Genomic DNA, 20771 nt, shown 5'->3' with positions numbered 1-20771 from the left:
TAAAGTAACAAATGAAACAAGACTCATTTGGTTTACAGTGGGGCCTTGACTTACGAGTTTAATTCGTTCTGTGACAGAGCTCGTAACTCAAATTACTCGTATGTCAAATCAATTTTCACTATTACAATGAATTGAAATGCCATTAATCCGTTCTGGACACCCAAAAAACACCGCAAATGTTTTGTTAAATGTTTTTAAATAAGAAAAATGTATTTAAAAATAACGAATATTGTATAAAAACACAATACTGAATAGAATGTAGTGCAATAAACTTGTTTTATTAAATTTAACGTACAGCATTTACCTTGGAGATCAAACAACTTAAAGATGCTGATGGAGTTGGAGGAGAAAGGCTGAACTGAATAACTGAATCTTATTTGCTGATTTTTACCCTTTTCGCCACGCTTTCATCACTTTCATCTACAGGAGTTTTCAATAAAAACCTGTCCAATGAGATCTGTTTCATCCTCCCTTTCAGAATATTTCTGAAATGAGTTAGGCAAGTGTCATTAAATAGCTCCATAGCACGCCCAGTTACAATTTTTTCTGGGTGTTTCTTTTGAATAGTCTGAAAGTTTCTCCCACATTCCCAACATTTCCTTTATCTCACTTATAGAGATAACCTCCTCCTCCTCCTCCTCCTCCTCCTCCGTGTCATCTATTTCCTGCAAAACCTCCGTGTGCTGCTGCGTCTGTAGCTCCTTTAGCTCCTGCGTTGTCAGTTCCTCAGAGTGCTCCTCGATGAGCTCCTTGATGTCACCTTCCTTTATATCCGCGCTCGCTGCCTCACCATGTCTGACAACGGAGTGAATGCCAGTCCTCTTTTTAAAATTTTCGAACCAGCCCCGACTGGCTTTAAATGGCTCGCCTGATGCCTCGTCCACTGACGTGCCTGGGGTCTGCTGCAGCAAATCAGCGTAAATAGCTCGCGCCTTCTTGCAGATAATAGCCTTCGTCACGGTATCTCCTGCGAGCTGCTTCTCCGTTAACCACACCATTAGCAGCTTCTCCATATTTTCATGGATAGATGTCCGCTGTTTAGAAATTATTTTAACGCCCTTGGCTGGAGTTATAGCCTGTATCGACTCCTTTTGCTTCAGTATGGTGCAGATTGTAGAAGTGCTGCGCTCGTACTGCTTCGCCAAGTCGATTACACGCACACCTTGGTCATGTTTTTCGATAATTTCTTTCTTTAATTCAATGCACATCATCCGCTTCTTCTTCTCAGCACTGTCCTTCGCACTTACTTTCTTCAGATCCATGGTTGAAAAAACGAAGTTTTGCAAAATAACTGCAAGCACAAATGCGAGCACAACACTGATGCTTCAACTAAGAGCTAACCGCTTAAAGTGAACGAGTGAGACACGTGATGCTGGGCTGATGTTGTGGCGTTCACTGTGACGTTCGCTGCGCCAACTAGCGGTGGGGTATCTGAAGCTGGCTTGTAACCCGAATTTTAGCTCGCAACTCAAAGCAAAAAATCGGCCAAGAGACAGCTCGTATCTCGAAAAACTCGTTAGTCGGGACACTCGTAAGTCAAGGCCCCACTATATATAGTTTAGATAAACAGGGATTAAAAAGAATACTGACATTTTAATGTCAAGTAAGCATACTCAAGCTACCAAAGAAACAGCTGATAAATGCTTAATTTATTCTAAAGATAGTTTTGCAATGTAATATATCTATCACTTATTAAACATGAAAGAACATCTGAAGTCTTGAAAACAGCAACAAAATAAGGAACACCAGAAGCATAAAAAATGTGTACCAACATTACCTTTCTTTTGAAAGAGTGCATTTAGGTAATTTTCTGCTTGGCATTCAATCTTTTCAGTGTTGAACTGGCCCTGAGATGATAGTTCCTCTGTTGGTGTTGACTGTGAAGAATCAAGAGATGGTATACAATCCTAAAATTATATATATATAAAAAAACACCAACATTAAAAAAATCACTTTTTAACTGTGGGATTCCATTAAAAATGGCAAAAATTTAACTCTCTAAATGCTCATTTGTTCTATCTTTTAAATATGTCAAATTGTATAGAGAATATTAAATTTGAAACAGGAGTCAGGAAAAAAGAAATTTAGCTCTAACAGAGGGCCAACTTAGCCTTATTTTTTAGCAAAACTATAATCAAAAAAGAGGGAAGAGCAGATAAGATATATTGCTGAATAATTTCACTATATAACATGCCAGCAATGAGAATTTTAACAACAAAGCAGTTATGTTTACCTACTAATCTGACCAAAATAGGTACAGGTTCTTGAGTTCTCATTTCCTCTCAGCCCTCTCACAACAGTACGTAAAGAATTAAGATCCAACCATACAAGATGCTGCTGCTTGTCTAGTTTATACCCTGTTTAGAGTAGACACTAATATTTTAATAATTTACACAGGAGATGATTACGATACCCAAAAGACTTCAAGAGAAAGAAGAAAGTTAAAATGTAGTACCACATTATCCTCCAACTACTGATTCCTGAGAAATCAGCCTGTAGGATGGTCTCAGACCAAACCAGGCCTCCAAGATCATCAGCCTTGTCTATGAAAATACAAACAGATCTGAACTGATTTCATGAGTTAGGGAGCTATGAGAAAGAAATGTGAAATAAGCAAGAAAGATGAGTAGTTTGGGATTTTCACCTACTAGATAAGCTAAATGTTAGACTTCTAACATGAGACTTTAATTTTCTTCTCATTACCAAAAATCAAGTATTTATATTCTACTATAAGTCACAAAGTTTCAAAACAAATTAAGTTTAAAAATTGTGTTACAATTGTGCAAATAGTTTAGAAATAATTTCATAGCACTGAAACTTACACTGACTGCTTCTCTTTGTAGGTTACAAAGTGAACATTTTTCATCCATAGACCAGTCAGTCAGTTCTTCTGGCTCACAGTCTTTAAAAGAGGGAAAAATATTCATTAAATACACTAACTTTATTAAAATAAATAAAAATACCACTCTCCAGAGCAATGGCTCATGTAAAAAAACTAGCTACTAACAGTAAGGGGAAAACACCTAAATTAAACTGGTGACATCTAGAAAGAAATAAACAGAGAAGGCTGTAAGGAGAGTATTTTTGCACTATTAGGGGATAAAGTAGCAAGAACAATGAGCCGGTTATAAATTAATTTTCTAGCAATAAGGTTCATATAGCCTCTGCAAGATTCAATTTATCACTGCCTATTAATTTTTTATTTTCACTATGAAATAAATCAGAACAAAGAAATATGGGGGAAAGGAATAAATTCTGCATATTATGAAAGACAACATAAAAAACAGAAATGGAATAAAGCACCAGAAAAGCCCAAAGATTTGAGAACATGGAATGCTGTCCAAGATAAAAGTAGAAATCCACAGCTAAAAAGTCAGACCAGATTTTTATTACATTGTTTAAAGGCTTGTTGCAAGAGTTAGAGCAAAAACCAGGTAAACAAGTTATATTATTCAACACACAACATGACTTTCCCCCCCCCCCCAGAAGAATGGTCCTTTATAATTCAACTGGAGGCCCAGTGCACAAAAATTTGTGCACTGGAGGGGTGGGGGGGGGGGGTCCCTCAGCCCGGCCTGTGCCCTCTTGCAGTCTGGGACCCCTCGGGGGATGTCCACCTGATGGCTTAAGCTGCCAATCAGACATCCCTCTGGCAGCCCAGGAGCCCTCGGGGGATGTCCACTTGCCAGCGGGGAGCAGGCCTAAGCTGCAGTCGGACATCCTTAGCACTGCTGAGGAGGTGGGAGAGGCTCCCGCCACAAGCCTGGCTTGTGGCTAAGCAGAGCTCCCACTGTGGGAGTGCACTGACCACCAGGGGGCAGTTCCTGCATTAAGCATCTGCCGCTGGTAGTCAGCGTGTGTCATAGTGACCAGTCATTCCCAGTCGTTCTGCTGTTAGGGTCAATTTGCATATTATTATATAGGATAATTACTATTATCCTATATAACTTTATTATATAGGATAGAGGCCTAGTGCACGGGTGGAGGGCTGGCTGGTTTGCCCTGAAGGGTGTCCCAGATCAGGGTTGGGTTCCCGCTGGGGTGCCTGGCCAGCCTGGGTGAGGGACTGGGGACCATTTTCAGGCTGGCCACACCCCCTTCAGGGTGGGGGTCCCCACTGGGGTGCCTGGCCAGCCTGGCTAGGGGGCTGATGGCTGTTTGCAGGCTGGCCAAGCCCCTCAGTGGGGACCCTCACCCCATGGGGGTGTGGCCAGCCTGGGTGAGGGGCTGATGGCTGTTTTCAGGCTGGCCATGCCTCCCGGCGACTCAAGCTCCCAGCCTCTCCTTTTTTCCCCCCCTGGCATTTATTTATCTTCTATAATTGAAACTTTGTGGCCTTGAGTGGAGGTGAGGGCTGGCCAGGGCTGGTGGGAAGCTTGGCTTCCTCCATCGCCGGGGGCAACCCAAGCCTCCTCCTCGTTCCAGCTCTGTGGCCGCCGCCATCTTAGTTGGGTTAATTTGCATACTTGCTCCTGATTGGGTTGTGGGCGTGGCTTGAGCATAGCAGAGGGGCTGTTAATTTGCATGTTTCTCTTTTAATATATAGGACTAGTAGCCCAGTGCACAAAAATTTGTGCACTCGGGGAGGGGTGGTGTCCCTCAGTTATTAAACATTTATTGGCACAACACTGACCACATTGGTGGTGGTGGTGGTGGTCTTGTCAGAATGTGTTATGTTATGCAGATGCAAATCTATTTAAACAGATTTGATGTAGATATTTTCAAAGATGGAAGAATTGTCCCTGTCAACTATTTTAGTTGATTCATATCTTCAGTAATTGTCATCATTGCAAAGTTTTCAGTCCCTATATGGATTGCTGGATGTAATAGGTCATGCGCTGTCCTTGTCCTTTGGAGCCTTTGTGACCTTAAGGAAGACTCTAGTTTTCCATGTATATGTTTAAGTACCAACCTTACCGGCTTAAAAATGTAAGCTTTTAACACTGCTCTCTCTGTTCCATATCCTTCTGATGAAAAGTGGAGTTGGGTTGCAGCACAGGAGAGAAATTCAGAAAGGGAATATTGAAGTAATGACTGCAGTCAGAGAAGAGGGAACCTATTTCCCTGGCCACATGCGCTGGTGCCTTGGACCACAGGGCTGGCAGCTTCTCTGGGTGGCTGCAGCCTGGGACCTCAGGTGGGTGGCTTGTCCGTCTCCTGGGCTGCAGCCAGCCGCAGGTGCTGGCGCCAGGACCAAAGGTGGGCGGCTTCTTCTTCTGTGCTTCCAGGGAGGTCAGTCGGTTATGTGTATATGTGTGTGCATGCAAACATAGGCGTGTACATGTGTGTATGTGGAAATCTGCTGGGCAAGTCAAAACCACAGAAGAGTTGCCCCCTATCTCTTGAATCTTCCAGAGATATCCCCCACTTTTTTATTCTATCACTATTGGAGACTCAGTATTTGCATCCAGCAAGCCAGTAACTCTCTTAGTGTCTATTTATGACTTCTTTCCCTGTCTGTCTTCCAACCCCCAATCATATTCCCACCTGGATGCATCATATTTACTCCCAATATTCTGTATAGAGAAGGAGTCAGGATGCTGTCTTCCCATGAATAGTACTCAGTAACAAACCAATTGCATTTTAGTTGGGCAATGCCCCTACCCACCCTTCAAATCCCTTCCACCATGCATTTCTGTTTCCCTTTTTGTTTGTTGGATTTTTCTGCTGCTCCTTCTCCTCACCCCACCACCCTTGGGTCATAATGTAAAATTCTTTTACATTGTCAAGAAATTATTAAAAATACAGGTACTTTGAAAAAAAATACAGGTACTTCTCTGATCACCGGCGTGGGACACGAGGAGGGAGGCAGGGAAGAGGCAGCTGCTGGCCCCCCAAGATCTATGTGGCAGCACACATAGAGGCCAGGACCCAGTCTCATGGGTTTTACCCACATAGTGGTGGCTAGAACCCGGTCTTATGGAGTTTTCTACGTAGTGGCTAGGACCCGGTTTCAGGGGGTTTGCAGTTTGATCTACGTGGGCGGTCAGGATCTGGTCTCATGGGGTTTTACCCGTGCAGTATGCAAGGTGCTCTCGATCTACGTGGGGGCCAGGACCCGGTCTCATGGGGTTTGCATTTGAAAGGTGCTCAGGATCTACCTGGCAGTCAGGACCCATTCTCATGGGGTTTGCAGTTTGAAAGGTGCTCGCGATCTACCTGGTGGTCAGGACCCGTTCTCATGGGGTTTTTTTTGTTTGTTTGTTTGTTTTTTTATTTATTTATTTATTTTTATTATTTTTTTATTATTAGTTAAGGTATTACAAATGTGACCGTTCTCATGGGGTTTTACCCGTGCAGTATGCAAGGTGCTCGCGATCTACCTGGCGGTCAGGACCTGTTCTCATGGGGTTTGCAGATTGAAAGGTGCTCGAGGTCTACATGGCGGCCAGGACCCGGTCTCATGGGCTTTGCAGTTTGAAAGGTGCTTGCGATCTACGTGGCAGTCAGGACCTGGTCTCATGGGGTTTGCATTTGAAAGGTGCTCGCGATCTAGGTGGTAGCCAGGACTTGTTCTCATGGGGTTTGCAGTTTGACAGATGTTCGCTACCTACCTGGTGGTCAGGACCCATTCTCATGGGGTTTTACCCATGCAGTTTGCAAGGTGCTCCCAATCTACATGGCAGCCAGGACCCGTTCTCATGGCGTTTGCATTTGAAAGGTGCTCGCGATCTACCTGGTAGTCAGGACCTATTTTCATGGGGTTTTACCAGTGCAGTTTGCAAGGTGCTCGCGATCTATGTGGCAGCTAGGACCTGGTCTCAGGGGGTTTGCAGTTCAATCTATGTGGGCATCAGGACCTGGTCTCACGGGGTTTTACCCGCACAGTTTAAAAGGTCCTTGCAATCTACTTAGGTGTCAGTGCTGCCTCTTCCCTGCCCCGCCCAGCTTCTCCGATCACACCTGGGGGGCCGGGCAAAGGCCCCCGCTTCTCTGATCATGGCTGGGGAGCCAGGCAAAGGCCCCCGCTTCTCCAATCACCCTGGGGGGCCGGGCAAAGCCCCCCGGTTCTCCAATCATGCCTGGGGGACGGGGCAAAGCCCCCCGGTTCTCCGATCCTGCCTGGGGGACGGGGCAAAGCCCCCCGGTTCTCCGATCACGCCTGGGAGGCGGGACAAAGCCCCCCCGGTTCTCCAATCCTGCCTAGGGGCCGGGCAAAGTCCCCCTCTTCTCCGATGACGCCTGAGGGGCCGGTCAAAGGCCCCCCCCTTCTCCGATCACGCCTGGGGGGCCGGACAAAGGCCCCCACTTCTCCGATCATGCTGGGGGGCGGGGCAAAGCGCCCCAGTTCTCCGATCACACCTGGGGGCGGGGCCAAAGCCCCTGCTTCTCCGATCACACCTCGGGGGCCGGGCCAAAGCCCCTGCTTCTCTGATCATGCCTTGGGGGCCGGGCAAAGGCCCCCGCTTCTCCGATCATGCCTGGGGGGGCCCGACAAAGGCCCCGGCTTTTCCACTTCTCCGATCATGCCTGAGGGGCGGGGCAAAGGCCCCCGCTTCTCCATTTATGCTTGGGGGGCCGGGCAAAGGCTGCCCGGTTCTTGCCTGCCGCCTTGGTTTCCAATAACCGTCAGCAGCAGGCAGCTTCTTCCGTCCTTCCCAGTTTGCCTCCCAGCATTGCGCCTATGTGTGCTGCCATCTTTTTTGGTGGTTAACCGCCATCTTTCTGGGCAGTTAATTTGCATATCGCCCTGATTAGCCAATGTGAAGCCTGTCGGAGGTTACGGTTAATTACCATGTTTGTCTTTTATTAGATTAGATTACTATAATATAGAATATTTGTGGGAAACGAACATTTTGTGATGAAAGGTTTTCTGAAGATATAACATTGTCCTCCCAACTATACTTAGTACAGACAGTGATTTTTGAAACTTACTCCCTGTAAAAGAACTGCCCCCCAGCCCCCGCCACCTGCCAATTTCTTTTTCCAAATAACTTCATATGAAGAGCCTCAAACCATAAAGCAACCATTATCAATCTGAGGCAGTTACACTAGGACTAATTTGAAAAGCACTGGTGTACCACAGTAATTTACTCTCATACTTTTGAATACATAATGAAGTTTAACATGTTTCTGGTAAACTAGACAGAAAATAGACTTATCTGTTTTTGAAGTGATTATGAGCAAAATTTAGTTAGAATCAGCCCTTACAATACTCTTGCATCAATCCAAACACACATTTGAAGATAATACATAGAAGACAATATAATTTTTGGAATATAAAGTGTAGTGATAGCTTCCCTTGATTTTTGGCAGTGGTCCAGAAATATTCCTGCTATTTATCTGAACTTGGAAAAGGCAGCAAATAGGAACATAAGATCCAGTACAGAATAAAGGAAAGAAAACTGTGTTTGAAGTCTATGAAAATCTAGGACTTGAACTTACTAGCTGTAAATAGTCAAGCCGTAAAGTTTTGTTTTTTTAAATTTCCACACCTATAAAATAAGGATCCCACCATTACTTAACTTATTTGTGGATCAAATGAAAAAAAAAGTGAAATAATAAACTACAAACATCATGCAAAAGCTATTAACAAGGTAGAATTACCAGTCTATTTTAACTCCTGTACTATCACACTGCCGGGGTCCAACCCCAGCAGGTCCAGGGGTCCCCAAAGGTGTGGATGGAGTCGGCGAAGAAGGAATGACACACAGACAGCGTTCAGTTGATCAGCAGCCTAGCCAGGATCTCTAGCCAGGATCTCCAGCCAAGTTCTGGTCTGGATCTCCAGCGAAGTTCTGATCTGGATCTCCAGAGAGGTTCTGCTTAGGATCTCCTGCCAGGTTCTGTCCAAGTTCTCCAGCCAGGTTCAGTCCAGGTTCTCCAGCCAGGTTCTGTAGCCATGTTCCCTCGCTAGGTTCTCCAGCCAGGTTCTGTCCAAGTTCTCCAGCCAGGTTCAGTCCAGGTTCTCCAGCCAGGTTCAGTCACCAGGTTCTAGTCAGGTTCTCTTGCCAATTTCTGTAGTCAGGTTCAGTCCAGGATCTTTTGCCATGTTCTCTCAATCTAAGTTCTGTGTTCTAAGTTCTGTGTTCTAAGTTCTGGCTCTCTTGGTTCCGTATTCTAAGTTCTGTCTCTTGCTGTCTTATTACATCTGTATTTATACCAGATGATTCAATCCTATCAATCTCTATTACAAAGGTTAGGGCGTTTCTTATCTCCATTCCAGGGAGTAAAGATTATGTAGCTTAAGCATGACTGTTCATAGTTAAAGTGATTAATTACCCACCTGGCACTAGTTAAGAGGTTTTATTCCCTCCCTAACTTCAGGGGAAAATCCCTACCTGGGGAAACAACCTTTCTCAGAGACCTTGGTTAAAACACATAGTGCCAAGAAGGTGAGCAAACATATTAAAAACAGTATGCCATATATGCCAGGTCCCTTGAAACAGTAAGCATGGACCGGCTCCCGGCATCACACCTACATTTAAACTTAATTATAAAAATGTTAAAGGTTATCTGTGGGTCATGGACTGATTTTTTACTTTTGGGCTCATTTATATATTCTAATTTCCTAAAATGAACATGTGTTATTTGTACACAAAAGAAATAATCGTCAAAAAACACAATACATGTATTTATTTCCTTAGAACATTCTGTCCTTTGTGTAATAACTAATTTCTGAAGGAACATAAATTCATACATATATTCAGAACTATATATGTAAATAAATGAAAGCAAGAGGCTAAAAATCACAAGCTGGACTTTGGGTTATCAGAAAGCAATTAAGTATAATGCTGCCTTCTGACATGAATGAAAAACAGCAGGCTGGAGAAATACCAAGCATAGGTTAAACTCTTATTTCTTAGATTTTTCCTTTATTTATAAGCTCAGAAAAAAAAGGTGAAACTATAGTCAGTTTTGCTTATAACAGGTAAAAATATTTAATTCAGTGTTAAGCTATGACACAGTGAGAGATGTTGAAAGTTTAAAAGATAAGAAGATAAAGATCTTAGCCATAAGAATGATAAAATATTGGAATGGGAATATTTTGGAATCTTGATCCTTATTGTCATGTTCTGCATGGATATCATTCATCTGATTGAAGATGGGTGGTTGGGACAAATGATCTTGCATAGATACTGTCAGCTCTATGATTCATAGCTCAATCATCCTCCTCAACATTAACAAAGAATGAGCAGAAAACTTTTGACTACACCAACTATCACTGTAACTACCTCAACTCAACAGACTTACATACACAGAGGGAAGGGCCTTTAAGTCTACTAGATAGGACTTTGGTCTTAACAGAAAGAAAGGTACCAGAGTAGGGCAGAAGGTAAAAGAGTTAGCATTGAAAAGTGACAAGATACAGAAATAATTCAATCAAAATCAAACTAGAAAATCTATTCTAGCATTACCCATTTTGTAAATGAACTGTACTATAAACTTTCGCATGCCTACAAAAATGTTCTCTCCTAGTGCTCTAGGTTTCCAAGCAAGCAGTAAAACAGCTAAACTATGCTACCACAGCAATTATAATACAGATCAAAATCTTATACCAGGATTTATGCAACAATATTTGGAAGGGTGGGCTATAATAAATAGAGGAGGCTACACATAAATAGAAAACTCTGAACACATATGTGGCAGGATTTCTCAGAGTGACAATCTAAGTTCTAGAATGCCTGTATCATAAGCAACAGGCAACTGAATCCTTTTAAGTCCTCTTTAAGAATAAGTCAGGGAATGTAATGTATAAAATGACAAAAATCAAATTTTACCACTGAGCCAAAACAAACTTCATTTACAATTTTGAATCAGTATCTAAAATTTTTAAAGATTATAATATTATGTAATAATAGGAATATTTGGATCACTTATGTATTCATTTAAAATATTTTTAATTAAACAAAACACAAATTCATGTTTAGTATAAAGTTAGTGTAGAACATCCATTTCTCATTTGTTAAATGGGACAGAAGGTTAAAATTTTGAAATAAAACGTTACCTTCAAATAAACTGAGGTGTCTTCGTAGCCGTGGTCCATAAAGCCCTTCTAAAATACTCTCAAAACCTGTGTTATTAAAGAAAGAAAAGAATATTAACTATGAAAGAAAGCTTAATTTTACAATAACAAAAAACCATAAACTCTATAGGAATCAGCAAATTATAAACTTAACATACTATAAGGTGTCATTTTTCCTTTAGTTGAATTAATTTGAACTAGGAAATACATAACATAATAAACAGTCATATAATAACTATCAGAAATTACATGATTATAAAGAAACATTCAAATGTAAATGTTCACTACTAAAACAGGTAAACATTTTTGTCATTTAGAAATATTCCCAGGTTAAATTATTCTGGGCAGATTTCTTTTGTAATAATTTTGTCGAGAGGAGAAAAATAACTAGAAAAGATGTATAATTCTGTTTATATTTGTTAACAACCTATTTTAGTTTATAAAAAGTAGCATCTTGAACCTCAATTACCAAAATGAGTAAATGAGTGCCAGTGGAGAGAAATTCTTGCTATGAAAAGTATGATGGCCCCGGCCAGGTGGCTCAGTTGGTAGTAACATCATCCAGGGCACCAAAAAGGCTGCAGTTCAATTCCAGGTTGGGACACATAACTAGGCTGTGGGTTTGATCCCTGTAGGGGCGCCTACAGGAGGCAATCAAGTGATGTTTCTCTTTCACATCGATGTTCCCCCCTGTTTCCCCCCCCTTCCCTTACCCCTCTCTAAAATCAACAAACATATCCTCGGGTGAGGATTAAAAAAAATATAAGGTATAAAATGTTAACCTACTTGTAAAAATCATGAAAATAATTTATTCATGGGTATGGACTATTTTAAAAAATTATTGAAAATCTTGTCAAGTTAAAAACCTCGTTCACGAACTTACATAGTGTCCTACTTTCTGGATATACTAATTTTAAGATTTTGCAATTTTCTTTTTGAAATCTGTATTATATTAAATTTTAAGCAGTTTTTTTATAAACTACAAGGCATCCAAAGGAAAATGACCAGAATGGCAAAATAACTGGGAAATTAAGAAAAGGAGCTACTTAAAGAATGCTTAAATTAGGGAGGGAAAATATTAAAGTAGAATGATAGATCTGAAAAATGAAAGATAAAGGATATTTTCTCAGTGATAGTCCTAAATTGTAAAAATGCAGAAATACTACTCTAGAAATGTTCCATAAATCACGCTTTAAAAAGACATGTTAACATCTCTATAATCAAGATGCATATTCAAGTCGATGTGTCAGAGTAACAAAACAAAAAAAAGTGACATAGAACATGAAGAAATGATACATCTTATCCTATATAATAAAAGGCTAATATGCAAATAGACCAAATGGCGGAACAACCGGTCCCTATGACACCAGGGGGTGTGTGCAGAACAGGTGGCTGTCAGCTGCAGCGGGATGGTGGAGCAGGTGAGTAGGGGCGCCAGACTAAGGCAGAGGGTGAGCCTCTGGTGGTTACTGAAAATTCTTTACTCCCATGCTCTGTGGTCCCGCCCGGCGCTTGTACCCATGACTGGCGCCAGAGCTGCTGCTCACAACCACTGCCAGCACCCAGCGCAGGTCCCGATCGCTCGGTGCCATCAGCAGTAGTGACTGGCAGCTGCCGGCACCAATCGTCCCTCACGGCTTCTCCACCTCCCCCTGCTCCTGAGGGGTGATCAGGCCAGCAGCTGCCATTTGCACCTGCTGCTGGAGCCGGCCCCAACTGCTTAGTGCCTTCAGCAGGTATGACCAGGGCCAGTGCCATCAGCGTGTGGGAGTGGTGGCGGTGGGAGTGGGGCTGTGGGCAGACAGGTGACCGGGGGCCACGGCAGGAGGGGCTGGGCGGGGGCACAGAGGATGGGCTGAGACCCACCCCTGTGCCTACCACAGCCTCATGGTCCACAGTTCCTTTCAGGTGCATGAACTTGTGCACTGGGCCCCTAGTAACTTATGATGTCTTAGATTTGACAAAGTAGTTATCATGGAACTTAGGAAATATGCACTTAATAAAATCTTTGTGAAATGATTCAGTACTAGTTCTCATGAGTGGACATTCCAGGCAGAAAAGTAAATGAACTAGAACCAGAGAACACTTTCAAGAACACTATCGAAAAGACTTTCCTACTGGGTAAAACCTCAGAGCGAAAAAGCCTCAAATCTCTTTCTTTTACTAAGATAATCTAGTTCTATTATGCTGTGATCAATGGACTCCAAAAATTAACAATGCAAACAAACTATTTTAAGATGTCATTCTATTGTATATTGAACAAAATATATAGCCTAACCTTATACAAGTTTACTAAATTGGATTTCTCATAAATTGCTGGTGGAATGCAAAATGACACAACCATTTTAGAAAAGTTTGACAATTTCTAGTAATTTAAACATGCACTACCACATGATCAAACAATCCCACTCCTAAATATTTACCAAACAGAAATGGAAACTACACTTACACAAACACCTATACACAAGTATTCATAGAGTTTCAGTCATATTTACTCCAAACTGGAAACAATCCAATGTCCTTCAACCATTGAATGAAAAAACAAACTGGTATAATGGAATACTACATAGCCAAAGGAACAAACTACTGATACATGCAACAACATGGATATATATCAAATGCATATTGTTAAATGAAAAAACCAGACTCAAAAGCATATACCTAATGATTTCACTTATTTATTCTCTGGGAAAAGCAAAACTATAGAGTCAGAGCAGACCAATGGTTGCTAGTGCCACGTTACGTAGGGAAAGAAATAACTATGAAGAATCACAAAACAACTTTTAGGGATAATGGAACTGTTTTATATCTTGTTTATTGAGAAATTGGTTATCCAATTGTTTGTGTGTTAAAACTCATAGAATTGTATTCTCTAAATTATATGTTAATAAACCTTGCTAATTTTTTTTTTTTAAAGAAAAGGCATAACGGATAGTTTCTGCAGCAGAGAAAGTTAAAGGTCAGTAGATGACTTGAAGGGTTCATCCTTAAAAAAACAAACAAGCAAACTAAAGTCAATCATGAATAATGGTCAGGGTTTAGAGTAAAGATGGAAGACTAAAACTCAGGTGTCAAAGTCATCAGTAAATTTAATAGGGAAAGGTAATTAGACATATGAAAACATGCTAAAAGTCACTAATCGTCCGAGAGATGCAAATCAAAATGACAATGCAGTCCCATCTCACACCTGTCAGAATGGCTATCATCAAAAAATCAACAAATGACAAGTGCTGGCGAGGATGTGGAGAAAAAGGAACCCCTGTGCACTGCTGGTGGGAATGCAGATTGGTGCAGCCACTGTGGAGAACAGTATGGAGTTTCCTCAAAAAACCTAAAAATGGAACTCCCATTTGACCCAGTTATCCCATTTCTAGGAATATATCCCAAGAAACTAGAAACACCGATCAGAAAGGATATATGCACCCCTATGTTCATAGAAGCATAATTTACCATAGCTAAGATTTGGAAACAGCTTAAGTGCCCATCAGCAGATGAATGGATTAAAAAACTGTGGTACATCTACACGATGGAATACTATGCTGCTGTAAAAAAGAAGGCATTCTTACCATTTGCAACAGCATGGATGGAACTGGAGAGCATTATGCTAAGCGAAATGAGCCTGTCAGAGAAAGATAAATACCACATGATTTCACTCATTTGTGGAATCCAATGAACAACATAAACTGATGAACAAAAACAGATCCAGAGACAGAGAAGCATCATCAAACCTCAGAGGGAAGGTAGGGGAGGGCGGAGAGGGGGAGAGATCAACCAAAGGACTTGTATGCATGCATATAAACCTAACCAATGGACATAGACACCGGGGGGTGAGAGCATGAGTGGGGTGGGGTGGGGTGGGGTGGGGTGGGGGGACAATAGTAGGATAAGAACCCATATGTAATACCTTAATCAATAAAGAAAAAAAAGTAAAAAAACAAAACGATTTAGCTCTACTTAAAAAAAAAAGAAAGGTAATTACAGTGGTGCCTTGACTTATGAGTTTAATTTGTTCCATGACGGAGCTCGTAACTCAAATTACTCGTATGTCAAATCAATTTTCACCATCACAATGAATTGAATGCTGGGCTGAATTTGTGGCGGTCACTGTGACATTCACTGCGCCAACTAGCGGTGGGGTATCTGAAGCTGGTTCGTAACCCGAATTTTAACTTACAACTCAAAGCAAAAAATTGGCCAAGAGATGGCTCATATCTCGAAAAACTCGTTAGTCAGGACATTTGTAAGTCAAGGGCCCACTGTAGCTGTCTACATGCTCATAGCATAATAAAAATTCCACGATTCTCAAAAATAAAAAGCTTTTTGTATCGGATAGAACAATGATTTGAAAGCAAAATCATGATACAGACTACACAGAAAAACTGTATGTGGGAAAAAACGCTTTTGAGACTAAAAGGATAAAGAGACAAATATAAGGAAAATGTGATATCTTATCTAATAAAGGGATATGCAAATTGCTGTCATGCCATAATGGTCAAGATGGCTGCGCCCACAGGGGAGGCAGGGATTCAGTAACGCAAGATGGCAGCACACACAGTGGAGGCCGAGTTCCCATAAAGAGCCTTAACAAGCAATCAGCAAGGACCTGAGGCTGCGTCCCCCAACTGGTGGGGCTTGACAGGGGACCTCAGGCTGCTCCCCTGGCCCCGGCACCAGGCTGAGGAACCTCAGGCCACACACCCCCACCCCAGCTCCGGGCCAGGAGATCTGAGGCCGTGCCCCTCGCCTGGCAGGGCTTGAAGGGGGAACTCAGGGTGCAGCCCCCTGGCCCCGGTTCTGGGCTGAGGCTGCAACCCGCGCCCCAGACTGAGGACCTGAGCCTGCGCCCCTGCCCCAGCAACAGGCCGGGGGGGCCTAAGGCTGTGCCCCCCGATATGCAGGGCTTGACAGAGGACCTCAAGGCGCACCCCCTTGCCCTGGCCCGAGGAACCTCCGGCCGCACACCCCACCCCAGTGCCAGGTCAGGGGACTGAGGCTGCGCCCCCCACCTGGCGGGGCTTGACAGGGGACCTCAGGCCATGTCCCCTGGACTGGGCCAGGGGCCCTCAAGACACGCCCTCTGGCTCGGGCCTGGGGACCTCAAGCTGCACCCCCCGCCCCAGCACCGGAGGACCTGAGGGTGTGCTGGGGAAACTGAGGTTGTGCTCCCTGCCCCGTGTACACCGGGGGACCTGAGGCTGCACCCCCCCACTCAGCGCTGGGCTGGGAGACCTGAGGCTGCGTCCTGCCCAATGGGGCTTGACGGGGGACCTGAGGCTGTGCCCACTCCCAGCAGGGCTTGACAAGGGTGGGGCCGGCTGGGTTTGGGTCTCGCGCAATTTTAAGGCGCCGCGGGTGTGCAGGGACTTGACTCTGAGTCCCGCAGTGTGCCCCAGACTCTGACAAGAGGAGGATTTTCATATACATTTTACTAATTTTCTTTCATCTCTGACACTTCTATTATAGAGAAAGGGCAAATAGCAATATTAAAATATTTCCTCTAATTAATCCCCTTTTAATGTGCACAAATTTCATGCACCGGGCCACTAGTGTTCATATAAATATGAGATTTATAAAAGAGTTTATCAGATGATCTTAATCCCCTCCCTGATAGGTGAAATCAACTTCTATATGTACAGGTAGAAATTAGAAGAAATACTATTTTTAAAAATGAAAGACTAAAAAAATAAATTTTAAGGTTATTCCACTTTACATAGCTTCTTTTACCACTAGTATACCCTCTACTCCAGTAAGGTAGAGAGGGCTGTCTCAACTGTCTCAACTCTATTCCCAAAACACTCTGTTCATTCCTTTTTCTTTGCCTCTATAGGCTTCTCCTTCTTTTCCTTCTCCATTCCTTATTTTGCCTGGCTCAAAAATTCTAGGTCTTCTTAAAAAGCACCTATAATAATACCATTCCTCATTAACATCTATTTGTTTTGAAATGCCTGGGGTACTTGTGCCACACAATTGAAGTATCTTAATCTCTATCAATGAAGCCTCTCCAACTCCAAGTGTGGCTAACTCAACTGAATTCAGAAATGTGGTGTTTTGGTACATCTTGGCTAACTACAAGGATGATGAACTTTCCCCCCATAAAAGTAGAATATTATATATGTTATAAGTGAATCAAATGAAAGACTTATTCTAGGAATTGAGATTTAAAACATTACGACTGGATTAATACTAACTTGTGGTACAATCCTAAGACATTGCTTACAATTTCCTTATTTAAAAATAACACTTTTGAAAAATTTTCTCCCCCAATGGCAGAAAGGATCATATTTTATAAAAACGATTTCAAGTCGTAAGAGCACTGGATATGCAATACGGAAATTTATATATACACATATATATACACACAGATACAAACATGCAAAGGAAAAAGAATGTCGGTTTGCAAATGTTTATAACGTGAAATATTGAATGTAAGCACATTAATAGCAAAAGATAAATTGAAATAAGTACACAAACTACATGTAATCCCAATTCACACTATGAATAGATGCTTCACATATAGGGTACTGAAAAAAACAAAAACCCAAGCAACAAGTGAATTTCTTGTTTAAGAGAGTTTCATTGTTTATTTAAAAATAACAATGCGCCCTAGCTGGTTTGGCTCAGTGGATAGAGCGTCAGCCTGCGGACTGAAGTGTCCCAGGTTCGATTCCAGCCAAGGGCACAAGCCTGGGTTGCGGGCTTTATCCCCAGTGGGGGATGTGCAGGAGGCAGCCAATCAATGATTCTCTCTCATCATTGATGTTTCTATCTCTCTTTCCTTCTCCCTTCCTCTCTGAAATCAATAAAGATGTATTTAAAAAATTAAAAAAATAAAATAAAAATAACAATGCAAAAACAAAAGTATGAGACGGGTCTTACTAGGTCTCCTGACTAAGGCTGGGACTGTGGGGGAAAATTCGCAATATAGTTAGAGCCCAGTTAAACATTTCCTTTCTAATATGGTATAATTATATATTACATTAAAAATGTAATACAGAGATTGCATGTTAGACATAACAGCATGAACTCAATTTTCAATGTTTCCCAATCCTACTTCAGTACCCAAGTAGGTAAGGCAGAAAGTCCTTTTTCCCATGAAATTCAATTAATTTTGTATTTAATTAAAATTTGACTATTTTTCAAAATCACATATATTTTTAAATACAGAGCATACTTAATGTACCCACATAAGCAAAAAGATGAGGGGATAAAAACCTCAAAGGATTCAAAAACTTAAAATTGACCAAAAACATCGTAAAATCATTGTGTGCCTCGGGGAAAACTTGGCACAATGTCTCCAGCCAGTGTTACAATGCCGTTACCCTGATCCTAATTCAATGAACCCAATTTCTAAACAGGTTATCGGCAGAAGAGATCTTTCCAATAAAAACGGGTCCATTTTGTATTCTGGAAGCACTAATAACACTTACCTTTAAAATTTTATATAAAGAATACCGTGTGTGTTTTCCTACACTTTTTTAAACTAAAATCACTTATGAGAACTCCATCAAAGCTATTTTCCAGAATGTCTCCTTAGATAAGACCAAAACCTATTTTATAAGGGTAAACAGTAAGTGGCTTAAACATAAAAGTGCACCTAGTAATAGTTCCTATGTCCATCGTATTCTGCAGTGCACGCCTCTGAGTTGAAGTTGTACTAGTTCATCCTACTGCGACCTCCTGTTCACTAGCCAAAAAGAAGGATCTTCCTCCAGACGCTAAACGAACAAACCGGGGTGGGGGTGGGGGTGAGGGTGGGGGTGGGGGTGGGGGGCGGCTCGAGGTGGCGCAAGAACAGATGGAAACAAGTAAGAGAAGGTTAGTGCCTCCACTCCAGGTGCCAAGATTTAATCGCCCACCGAGCCAGCTGCTTCCACTACCCACACTTCTTCCCTTCCTCTCTCACCCCAAATCCCCTTCCAAAACACACGCGCACAGCACCCCTCGTCCCTGTCCCCGCGTCGCCCCCTTCCTGCCCAGGACACCAACCTGCGGGAGAACAGCTCCCAGCACACGTCCCACTCGGACAGAAAAGCGAGCGCCGGCGGCGAAGGTCCGGAGGTCCCGCCACCTCCCGCCGCCCCCGGCAACCTGCAGAATGACAGCTCCGAGCCCAGAAGTTTGAGCAGCACGAACGACGCCGACCCCACCGACTGGGAAGACGGACGGTCAGCAGGACGCGGGAGGGAGGCGGGGAGGGTGTCGTGCGGGTAAGTGCGGGGACGGGTCCATCACATGACAGCGAAAGAGGACCAGAGTCGCCGGGGCGTCCGCACAGAGAAGGGGGGTGCGGGTGTCATCTCTATGGCAACAGTCCCCCCGCTCCCCGCCGTCCAGACTTCCAAAGAGGGAGGAAGAACTTCAAATCCCAACCGTCAGCGCTCCAGCGGCTCCTTCTTAAAGGGGCACACACCGCGCCGCCGCCGAGCGCGAGGGCAGAGGAGGGCGCCCCCGCCCCTCGGGCGCCGCCCCCGCTGCCCCGAGCCCCCCGCCGGCCCCCCGAGGTCCCGGCCCCGCGAGCGCCGCGGGGCGGGGGGTCGCCCGGGATGCCCTCCTCTGGAACTCGGTGGCGGCGGCCGGCCCGGCCCCCGGCGGCGAGAAGGGGGTGTGTGTGCGCCCGGTGGGGGCGCGGACCAGCCCGCCTTTCTCCCGCCGGCTCCCCTCCGCCCGGACGCCGACCGCGGGGCCGCTTCCTCCCTCCAGACCGGGCGGACGCCGGGCGGCGAGAGGCGCCGAGGAGTTTGGGGGACGGCGCGAGCGAGCGGTTCCCCCGGGGGCTGGGCGAGCGGGTCCGAACTAACAGTTCCCGGGGAGCCCAACAGCTCCGAAGGGGAAGGAGCGCGGACCGCGCCGGGCCGGGAGCCCCCAGACAAAAGGCGAGCCCGGGCCGCCGCGCCGCCGCCGCTCCCAGCTCGCTCCCCCATTGAACTGACCCGAACGGGAGATTCAACTCAGCCCCTCAGCCCCAAACTCCTCGGGTCGCGGCGGACGCCGCCGCGCGGAGCCGCGGCCCAGCCCGGGTCTCTCTTACCTACACAGTGCATGAGGCGGTGGCGCCAGGAGTCGAGTTCCCGCCGGAATACTCTCCTCTCCGCCGCGCACCGGTGGCTCCCGCACTGAGCAACGGCGGCGGAGTCCATCCTCTCTTCCCTGGTCCATCTGCGTCCCGCGTCACGCGCCCTCATTTACATACGAGCGGCGCAGGCGCGAGGCTGGGGCGCGAGCTCCGCAGCGCGCGCCCCCCGGAGGGGGATTGATTGACACGTGTCACTACCTTTCCTTGGCCCGGCCCTCCCCCTCCCACCGCTCCCACTGGGAGAAGCGCGAGGAGAAGGAAGCAACCTGCGGCTTCCGCTGACCCCGCCTCCCCATCCCCTCGCCGCCGCCTCCTCCCCCCGGAGTTTACTCCAGCGAGCCATCCTGCTCCCGCCGCCCGCGAAATCCCCGAGCGACAGCTAGAGGCTCCGAGCCCGGCCGGGAACCGGCGTGCGATGGAGCGGACTAACTACTCCTCCCTTCAGCCTTCCCGAAGCGACTGGGGCTGCGCGGAGACTTCACTTCCCAGGCTCCGTTGCGCCGGAGTCCCAGAGCGGAGCTGGACCCCGCGGCACCATGCATGCTGGTCCTTGTAGTCCCGCAGGGATGGGCACTCTTCAGTCCTCCTTGCACACTTGGGCTTCTAGACCGGCCTTGGACTCCTTTGCGCTGCGCCTCTGGTGGACTTGGCCTCCGACGCCCTGCGCCCAGCAATGCTCTACTCGCGTTGCCCGGTCTGACCGAGCCGCCTCAACTTCTTTAGGTTCTGCTA

General features: G+C 44.8%; 1 protein-coding gene across 11 annotated transcripts in view; it reads right to left on the bottom strand.

The window, feature by feature from the left end:
• LOC118667020 overlaps window positions 1-20291 on the bottom strand; it is a 38850-nt gene extending 18559 nt beyond the window's left edge. For 2 of the 11 annotated variants that reach the window (XM_036329550.1, XM_036329586.1), the window contains exons 1-5: window positions 19995-20287; window positions 14533-14585; window positions 10949-11014; window positions 2823-2902; window positions 1778-1907 (exon numbers count right to left, since the gene is read on the bottom strand). In XM_036329550.1, the coding sequence (XP_036185443.1) occupies window positions 1778-1907; window positions 2823-2902; window positions 10949-11014; window positions 14533-14585; window positions 19995-20122 (457 nt within the window). In that variant the 5' untranslated portion in view covers window positions 20123-20287. Of the gene's footprint in view, window positions 1-1777; window positions 1908-2822; window positions 2903-10948; window positions 11015-14532; window positions 14586-19994 lie in introns of all 11 variants that reach the window. The other 9 variants (XM_036329567.1, XM_036329602.1, XM_036329594.1 and 6 more) reach the window with 9 other exon arrangements.
• Between the last annotated feature and the right edge of the window lie 480 nt (window positions 20292-20771).

This window comes from Myotis myotis, unplaced genomic scaffold (genome assembly GCF_014108235.1).
Source record: "Myotis myotis isolate mMyoMyo1 unplaced genomic scaffold, mMyoMyo1.p scaffold_m19_p_1, whole genome shotgun sequence".
In the NCBI taxonomy this organism is placed as follows: Eukaryota; Metazoa; Chordata; class Mammalia; order Chiroptera; family Vespertilionidae; genus Myotis; species Myotis myotis.
Note: the sequence above shows the minus strand (reverse complement) of the source record. Positions and strands in the feature narration are given on the sequence as shown.